This window comes from Parasteatoda tepidariorum, chromosome 9 (assembly GCF_043381705.1).
Source record: "Parasteatoda tepidariorum isolate YZ-2023 chromosome 9, CAS_Ptep_4.0, whole genome shotgun sequence".
Lineage (NCBI taxonomy): Eukaryota > Metazoa > Arthropoda > Arachnida > Araneae > Theridiidae > Parasteatoda > Parasteatoda tepidariorum.
Window position 1 is genome coordinate 18,877,289 of NC_092212.1, and position 10,050 is coordinate 18,887,338.

The 10,050-nt window shown below is 31.5% G+C and overlaps 1 protein-coding gene across 1 annotated transcript in view; it reads left to right on the top strand.

Moving 5' to 3' along the window:
• LOC107450528 (carbonic anhydrase 2-like) overlaps positions 1-4,748 on the top strand; it is a 41,480-nt gene extending 36,732 nt beyond the window's left edge. Inside the window, exons 4-5 of the mRNA XM_071185762.1 lie at positions 979-1,207; positions 4,620-4,748. Of these exons, the coding sequence (XP_071041863.1) occupies positions 979-1,207; positions 4,620-4,748 (358 nt within the window). The remainder of the gene's footprint in view (positions 1-978; positions 1,208-4,619) is intronic.
• The last annotated feature ends 5,302 nt before the right edge of the window (positions 4,749-10,050 follow it).

Genomic DNA, 10,050 nt, shown 5'->3' on the forward strand with positions numbered 1-10,050 from the left:
TGAAAAGTTTTCGGAATTTCAGTATTCAAGAAAGTATACAAAAGCTTGACGTTAAGAACGTATCCAATGAGTGAGCAAAGCGAGCATTGGATTGCGAAGCAATCCGAAATGAACTGCGAAAGCAGTTCCGGGGGTTGGTGAGCGTTAGCGAGCAGGGGGCCAAGCCTCCTAGTCATATATATAATCAACGTTAATTCAAAGTATAACTAAATAGTTTTATTCTGAACAAAGTATTGGTGAAATAAATAAATCAAACAATTATAACTCCACCCACAAATAAACTGCTAAAGAAATACTTTGATTACCAGTTTTAAATTTTTACCCTGATTGATACGGTTTTATGCTGTCACGTATTTGTGACAGTCGGCGCGAAAGGGTTAAAGCCCAGAAAATTTTTTCCCTGTAAGATTATATATGTACAGTACAGAACCCGTTATCCGGAAATCAGAAAACAGGAAAACCAAAAAACCGGAACGAAATTCGATAAATTTTCTCGCAATTTTTTTTTTTTTAATTTTTTTTCCTCATAAGATTTTACGATTTTTCTTTCTTTTTTTAAAGATGTTTACCTTACCATCATTTTGGAAATAATCATTAGTGTATTACTTCATCGTTTTTTCTTATTTTTAAGATTATTTCCAAATTTTTATTATTTTTTTTAGTTGTGTTTAACAATAAAAAAACGGCTTTTTGTAGCGATTCAGAAAACCGGAAAAATCAGTTATCCGGAATAGCGGTTGTCCAGACCGTTCCGGATAATCGGTTTCCTACTGTAGTTTAAAATCATCGCATTGCATCAAGTGTAAGGATTGCATCGCATTGCATCAAGTGTACTTAAACTATGTTTTTTTTTCAAAATTTTTTTTGGCAACAGAGCTTTAAAAAACAGCGTTAAGAAGCTTTTTGAATTAGTAATAAATCGAAATATCTTGTTGATTACCATGTAGGAAATTTCAAACTTACTCAATGATTTTTTTTTCAGTTATCCATTTTGAACAGCACTGGCATGCAACCCATTTCGGATATGCTGCAATTCCTTCTGTATAAGGGTACAAAATTAGATGTAAAAGGTGATATCAACTTGAATAAGTTGGTTGAAAATGGTTGCTCTTACTATCGTTACGATGGCTCTCTGACAACTCCTGGATGCGATGAAGGAGTTATCTGGACAGTTTGCAAAAATCCTCTTAGAATTGGAATCTTGCAGGTATACCATGATTTGAAAAAAAAAGTAGTTAATTTGAATCAATCAATTTTAATTTTATTATTTATACAGCAAACTATTGAATCTCAAGATTGGCAGCTTGTTTCGCTTTTTTAGGAAATTTCCGTTTCGTGGTAGGATTAACCCTTTAACGTGCCCTTTATTTCTAGTAAAGGTAAATTTGGTAAGTATACTTACTACGGCCTTCAAAAAAGTTAATGTATGGCTCCTTTTTTCTTTATTTTTTTTAAAATTAATTTCTTACATCATTACTTTTAAATAATTTAAAAGCTCGTATAAAATGCATTTCATTCAAACTTTTTCGTAGTGAGGTTTGCTAAAATTACCAAAATCTTTGAGAACTTTAGATTTTAATTTCCTACAACTCCACATGATATTTTGCAGTTGTATTTTAGTAGTTGGCAGCTCTGGAATTTCATGCTTCACTATAGTTGAACATTTTAATACTTCACATGTATCATATGAATTGCAGATAAAAAATGCAAGTAGCGTTAGAAATTTAATTCATTACACTATTACTTACATTTGAAATATTCATATTAAAAAAAAAACCTTCTATGGGATAATGAAAAAAACCACGCTTTTAGAAGTTGCATATTTTAATCTCTTGAATTAATGTCATGAATTTTAAATTGCCCGTGGCATTTCCGGTAATCTGAAATATTAAAATGTATTAGCTGACTTTATAATGATGAAATCACAAACAAAATTTTATATATTTTTGATTTATGAAAAGTTACTGGTAGCTTATTAGTTGAGTTTAGCCAATTAAACAAATATTTACAATTTTTAAGCATTTGCAGTTATCTTCTTAATTTGAAAAATGGATGAGCATTTGTTTTCCATACAAATCCACATTGGGACCATCGGAAGATGGTCACAATGAAAGTTCAAACCTTAAAGGAAAATAGAAAATTGAAATTTTTTCAAGTACCTAATACCACAGAGAGCATGAACAAGCTTCGCCAAGGAAATTAAATTAGGAATTAACTGAAATTGTGAAACAAATTTTCCTTTTTTTTCTTCACTTTTTAAAATTTTTGTGATAGATTATAAAGGTTACAGATTGGCCGTCTTTCACATATAGGGGAGGGGATTGATAATTCAGATAGACGAAGAGTCGTATCTTAAAGATCTGATAAATCATACGAAAAATTCTATATGTTTTGAAATATTTTGTCTCAGTCACTACTAACTGAAAAAAATATTTTACAAGCACTTCAAATGTTTGAGATGACGGTAAAAATTTAACGTTTTAAATGTACAGTGCGCAAAGAAATAAAGGGACCATCCTGAATAACTTTTGATCCAATAATTGGATCTTTAGGTTCAAGGGGGTGACCTCGAATATGTTAATTAGTTGGTGAGAACGATATTTTAAGTTCTGAAATTCGACACAAAAATATATTTTCTCTGAATAAACATATCTTTTTTCCGTCGGATACGGATTTTACCATACGGATACGGTTACGATCTACGGATACGGTTAGACCAAATCTGGAAAATATGTTCTCAATAATGTGGTCAGGAGAGTTTGGTCCTTTAATGATGGTTTTACTTTTTGTGAATTTCGCTATATATCTGGAGAACTTTTAAAGCGAATTAAAACATTTTTGTCCACAATTAAAATTTTTTTTTTATTCAAAGATAATTCTATGCAAAAAGTAACTTTTATTGCGTATTTTTTTGTTATTTTATTTAATGATGGTCGGAAAGATGTTGAATGGTAAGGTATACACATTTTTGTGTCATTTTAAGGAATGTAATTTTTTTGGCGAATACAAAATTTGAGTCAAATAGTTCCTCGGAAATCGAATTTTAAAAATACGAAATTTCAATTTCTAAAATTCAACTTTTTTACGAACTATTCTACCGATTTCGCATAAGCTTTGTATTTTACCATGTAAAATTACATTCTTTAAAATAACGTAAAAAATTGGAAACATTAAAATTCAAAAATTTTTCGACTATTTTCAAAAAAAAAATTATAAAAAATAATTAACACTTACTAAAAGTTATTTTTTTTGCAGAGAATTACCATTGGATAAACGAATTACATAATTGTAGACAAAAAATTTTCAATTCGTTTGAAGCGTTCTCGAGATAAAGCTAAATACACAAAAAGTAAAATTAACATTGTGGGGTCCAAGCTTTCGTCCGCTCTCCTGACCATACTTCTCAGATTGCAGCTCTCAAAATTCACTCGAGTAACCTTGAATGCCACAGTGACTCTGTGGTACTCATGGTTACTTTACTCCCTCCGGTAAACAAGCTTTAACATGTTCACGCCGGGGTGACCCACTGGTGGGTCACGCTAGATTGTCTCATCTTGGCAGCGCACCGGAGTAAAAACTGGTAACTATAAATTTCATTTTTTAGTTTTTTTCCGGGAATAATAAAAATCCATAACTACCAATTGTTTTTAACGGACGCAATTTTTATATTGAATTGCTTCTTCGCCGTAAGATATTTCCCTGCAGTGAATTGTTATTGTTGAGAATAGATTAACTCCTCTCGATTATTATCTAATATTGAAATAGTTCTTCTACCAGTATTTTCTCTTTTCCCCGTGTGAACGTGTTAAATGAAATAGTTTATTAGAGACACAATTTTTTTTTGTTTTCTGTTGCATGAGATTTTCGAACTGAACTTGAAAGTTGCAACCGGTTTCTTTCAACAAATTACAAATTTTATGCAATTCAATAATCGGTTCCTAACCAGCATTTTTCAAAATTCACTCGAGTGAATACTAAATGTCCCCACTTCTCTGCTTCGTAGGGAGTGGTAAGAAGAAGGTGATAATGCATTGCAGTTTATGATGTAATACGTTAAGGTTATATATTTTTTGCCTTAAGTGTTATTTTCAAAGAAATAGACAAGTGTATGCATGTATGCAAACCTGTACGTTCCTTATGAACTTGTACATTTCTTCATAAACTTGTACAAAACACAAACCAAACTGAGAATATTATTTCGATAAAAATTTGCAGCTTTAGGAGCAAAAGCTAATTTCAGGTTAGAATTCTCTACTCCCGAATTAAGTAAAATCAAGTACTTGCATAAAAGTTTTTACCCAGTGCAATCTTATCCTTTAAAAGAGTAAAAAACTAATATTTAGAGTGAAAAATTAATATTTTTCTCTCTATAAATTTCCAATATAAATTTAGAAATTTTTGAAAAAGTAATACAGAAAATAAATTTGTCTTTATAACACAGAAGTATAGTTTTAGAATTATTATTTTCTTCTCATTCTTTTTAAATCACAAAAGTTGTTTGCGTTAGTCTCTAAGGTAATTCGAGCATGCTAAGCAAACATTGACATTTGCTGTTTGTGCATTCAGCCTTCATATATTTACTGAAGAACTTCTTTCACTTATTTAAATTTTTTTTGCAGCTTCTTGAATTCCGGCAGGTTTATTCAGAAGGAAAAACTAATGGGGTGGAAATCAGTGAATGCACAATAACTGGTAATCACAGACCAATTCAACCAATTAACAGAAGAACAATCAGATCTTCAGTATGAAATAATTAAGAAGCATTTTTTTCTACATTAGAACTGTTATTATTACATTAACTTGCTAAAAAATTTGATACCAAATTTTTAGAGCAATTATTTCTGTAAAATTATGCTTATAAAATATGTATTCTGTAAAAATGTTTAATTTTCTAACAAAGCAAAAAAATGTTTATTCAGGTTACGGCAGGTTAACGAATGAGTAAATAAGGAGGTTCTAAAAACATAAAAAAAGAAATCTTGTGTTTGACAATTAAGAGATCAGATCTTAATTGTCATCCTTGCTTGTGAGTGTGAAGGTTAAAAATACATAAATAAGATAAAACGTTTTTGAAAGCTAAGTCAACTCAATGTTACCGAATCGGAAATGTATCGAGAATATAGTGCGATGTTTTAATTAACACAATTAAGTTTATTGACTGCTGTACAGCATATGTCATTATTTCCTTTCATTGGTGAGGCTAACATATTCTATAAATTGATTTTGATTCAATATATCTGTTATTCAAAAAATATTTATGATAGTATAGGAGCCTTAGATTTAAGGTTATGTCAAGGTGCGTCTCCTGTGAATATCAATTGATTGTTCGGTTTCCTCTTTTGAAATTACATTATGACGCATTCACATACAATATTAATACAAATACATTTTCCGTGGCGAGACGATGAGGCAACCACAAGTACTCACAGGTTCAAGAGGTCCACGATGGAAAAATGCACAATATTACCGTGAGAGCACGGAAGCGAGCGGAGCAGAAAAAGGAGTCGTTGAATAGAACTAGTGACCCTTCTACGACTGCTGATTCTTCTACAATTAACGTCGCAGGTTACGAAGTTTAACTTCTTCCGCGCGGAGGGACTCCACGCACCATTTTTTTTATATAGTAGGATTTTTAAATTAAAATGATAAATGTTTTGATGACATATTAATGATGTATGAATAATGATGTGTGTTTATTTTGGAAAGAGAAACATTTATTTTCAATTTTTTACATAGCGCGAAACGTGCCTTTTAAAAAAATGGGAATTGATCAAATTGATCTTTTATAAAATTTACTAACTAACTCCCTGGATTTACTGTCTATGCTGGACCATGGCCTCACCAACAATTTGTCTCTAGCTCTTTGGAATCCTTTGGAATCGCCTGTCTCTATCTCTTTGTTTCCAGTTTCGGACCTTTAGATTAAGGTCTTTCTCCACCTCGTCAAACCATTTCTTGGCCGGCCTTCCTCTTTTCCTTTGCCCCTTGAACATCTTCTTAGTGTCTCTGCTTTCCTCCATTCTCTCAAGGTGGCCTAGCTATTGAATTCTCTCTGCTTTTACATAATTGATTATATCTTTTTCCTTAAATAGTTTTGAAATTTCGGAATTATATCTCCTTCTCCACAGATCACCCTCTTTGACAGGTCCAAAAATAGTTCTAAGAATTTTTATTTCTCAGGTAATCAGCATTTTTTTCTTGTTTCTGGGCTGGAAGTCCATGTCTCTGATCCATAAATAACGGTTGGTCTGATTATAGTTTTACTAACCCGAAGCTTTGTTTTCCTTGTAATTACCGGGCAAATGTAAGCCGGGCAGTGGCACTGATTCTTAAAAAAACATCAGTGTAGGATATACCGGGCAAATGCATACCGGGCAGTGGCACTGAACCTTAAAAAAACATCAGTGTAGGATATACCGGGGAAATGTATACAGGGCAGTGGCACTTAACTAGACCTAGTATATATTTTGGACATTTACCAAAGGTGTAGTCATACTAGGTCTAGTTAAGTGCCACTGCCCGGTATACCCTACACTGATATTTTTTTAAGGTCCAGTGCCATTGCTCGGTATATAAATGCCCGATACTCTAAACACTGATGTTTCTTCTAATCTATCGTCAGTAAGTATTAAAATATTGAATAAATGTAATCTATCGTCAGTAAGTATTAAAATATCGAGTAAATGTAAATATATACACGAATAAATTAATATCAAATCGGATGTAATAAATATTTTGGAGATTCACCAAAGTGACTATGTGATTGTTGACATTCACCGGTGAAAGTCGACATTCTCCAGATTTCGGTCATTCACAGTAACATGCATTTCTAAAAAAAAAAAAAAAAAAAATGCTATTCTGACAAAATACTGAGAGTGCCATTAAAAAACATTTATTCAAAATGTGTAAAGAACAATAAAAAGTTGTGCAAAACATAACTTAGGCCTTTCCTATTAAGGGAAACAAAATTTTCATATAAAAAATAAGAAATGAACCAACTTGTTGCAACATGGCAGGCTTGAATGACGTTTTGAATTTGTCATTTTTGAATTACATTTTGACGAATTGGAGATGCATTTTATACTTTGCCGGTTTCTCATTTGGCATTCTATAGAATGCCTAGGAAATGTGTGAAATATAAATCGTTTTATACATTGCCGGCTAGTTTCAGGCATTCTATACAATGCCTAGGCATTCTATAGAATGCCGGATTCCAAACTTTGCCGGTAACATATACATATGTATCTTATTATTCAGCATTGATATAAATATAACATGAAAAATAGTGAGAAATTAAAAAGTTTAAAATAAATCGTGATTTACTTAGCGAAATGTATTTTTGTCCTCATTTACAAATGACATATAATCTAAGCCTTAACTACATAACATCTAAGCCTTTTATGGAACTAAATACAAATGATCAAAGAAATTATTAAAAAAAAACTTGATAAATTAAATAAAAAAATAATACTAGAAATTCATCTATCTAAATGATAGTTCAGCTATTTGCAGTAGAGTGGCGCTAAAACCGTTTGGGGCAGCTGTTGTCATTTTGACGTGCATCGATAACAAGAAGGCATCGTCTTTTTATATGCTCTATCATTACCGAAGAAATTCTTAATATATTTCTCTGTGTTTCACACTATTACTTCGTTGTGTCGTTTCGTGATACAACAACTACCATTTTATCCACTGGCTTTCCTCTTTTAATTTACTTGACTGATTCAATTTATTGATAATTCTTTAAATTCTATTGATTTGAAAGAATAAAAATAATTAAATTTCATGTGATTTTTATCTTTAAAAAAATCACGTGAGCTTTAGCGTTCACCGAGTTAAAATATGAGTCTAAATAATAGGCTTAGCAACAGAATGATCACCATAACCGTAACTTTATTTAGTGAAGTAGAAGTAGATATCAATTTTTAACACCTAAATTTTCACACCATTATTTCGCTTGCGTCTGCAACAATCATTCTATCCACTACCATTGCTCTTTCAATTTATTTGACTAAATCATTATAAATGTTTCGGCTGCTCCAAAGTAAGATATTCATGGGTGTGAAGAAAAGAACTGCGAGAGACAGAAAAATAAATTACGCGAATCATAAAACACGAACATCGCAATATCTCTATGCAAGGCGAAAGAGAACGACTTAATCTACAAAAGACTTGCTAAATATGGATGATTCTTTGTTCTAGATCAGTGTAGAATTACTGACAATTAAATGCAAGTTACAGGGGATGGTTGACTTATTTGGACTACTTAAACATTCTTCTATGTACACTGCGTGAAAAATCTAACTGTTGAACTTTTGATCTAANTTAGAAGATAAAGATTATGAAAAAATATTTTACAAAGTATTTAAGAATTTCATTTGCAAAATAAATAAGTAAATAGTCGGAAAAAATCGGGGAACAAAATAATGAAAAGTTATAATCTCGATACTAAAATATGAAAGATTCATACTAGGAAACAATATTTTAATTTTTATTTCCTATATAGAAAAAAAGTGCGTAAAAGCATATCGCTTACCTTTTAAACATCATCCTCAATAAATGCATGATGGTGGCTATTTGTTATTTGGCCGATAAGCTTCGAAATAATTTCCAACTCAGCCTTGATTATTTCCCTACAGAGATTCGAGATTATTTTTTATTTTATTTACACATGAATCTGTCTAATTGCCACGCAAAATGTCACAGATTTGAAGCTCATAGAGACTCATAGCTCATTAAAGCTCATAGCGATTTGGAAAAAAAAAAAGATTTTGAAAATACAATCGATCGAACTAGACGCAATTTAAAATTTAGATTCTAGGCACACGATAGATATGTCCGTTATCAAGAATTCGAAAACTCATTAATTGCTACTCTTAGTTGGAATCTGGGGATATATTCGACAATGCCAAAATTATTTCCACTCTATAGTCACATCATCCCATCTTAATACCCTGAAATTTTGTTCTATTCGTATGAATGCTGATTCTTTCACTCTTTATATTAGTTCCTCAGTACCTCATCATAGCGCGGGGAAATGCATTTTATCCTGATTTGCCCCTCTTGACTACTGTGTTTTTTGTTTTGTTCTGTTTTTCATCTTTTTTCTCTCTCGGTTATTATGGTTTTTCTCGTATTGTTTCCCACCTTTATTTTTCCATTTTTTGTTGGCAGCTTTACGTTTTATATTTCAAATCAGTTCTGTTTCTTCTAATTCCCGTCTGCCAAGCCTTTTAATAGGGGCCTGTTCTTGAGCTTTTGAAACATGTCGACAATTATTTTTAGTTTGCATATTTATGAAACAAATGAAATTTTTTTATCAAGTAAGGTTATTATCTTATGTCTTTGACTCATGTAAGATCCGATGAATTATTGAAAGCTATTCAGGGCCGTTTCTGAGTAACTAGAGCAATTTTAGCCGAACAGTCGAAGTGTAAGGAAATAACGTTTATAATAGGCTTTAACTATATAATTTTCTGGTTAATATATAAAATCAGTGTAATATAATAGCAGTCGACGCATTTCAAGCACTCAAAAACGGACGCATATTTTCAAGACTTGTCAGACTTGAATGAGAAGAAACAAAAGTGATTTGAACTATAAAACTCAACGTTGCCAACGAAAATGGAAAAAAAGGTGAGAAACAAATGAATTCTCTTTCTGTTTTTCATTTCTTCTCCCTTCTCTCGGCTACTGTGGTTTTTCTAATTTTTGTTTCCCTCTTTTTTTCCATTGCAGAACTTTAATTTTTTATTTCACATTTGTTTTGCCGTCACTTTTATTTCTGTTTTGTTCTGTTGTCGTCTGGCTACTCTTGGAAATGGGAATGTGTTTTCGAGTGCTTGAAACATGTTAACTGTTATTTCCTATTTATATATTTTTGAAGCAAATAAGTTTTTAATTTGGTAATATCTTACCGATTTATTTTCTTGGGATTTATTTTCTTGGGATTTATTTTTTAAAGAGTATTTTAGTTTTAGTAAATTTACGCTAATGCTAAGAAGGTTTTAAATGCTTAACAGGGCGCAGTCCTTATACAGATATATTTTC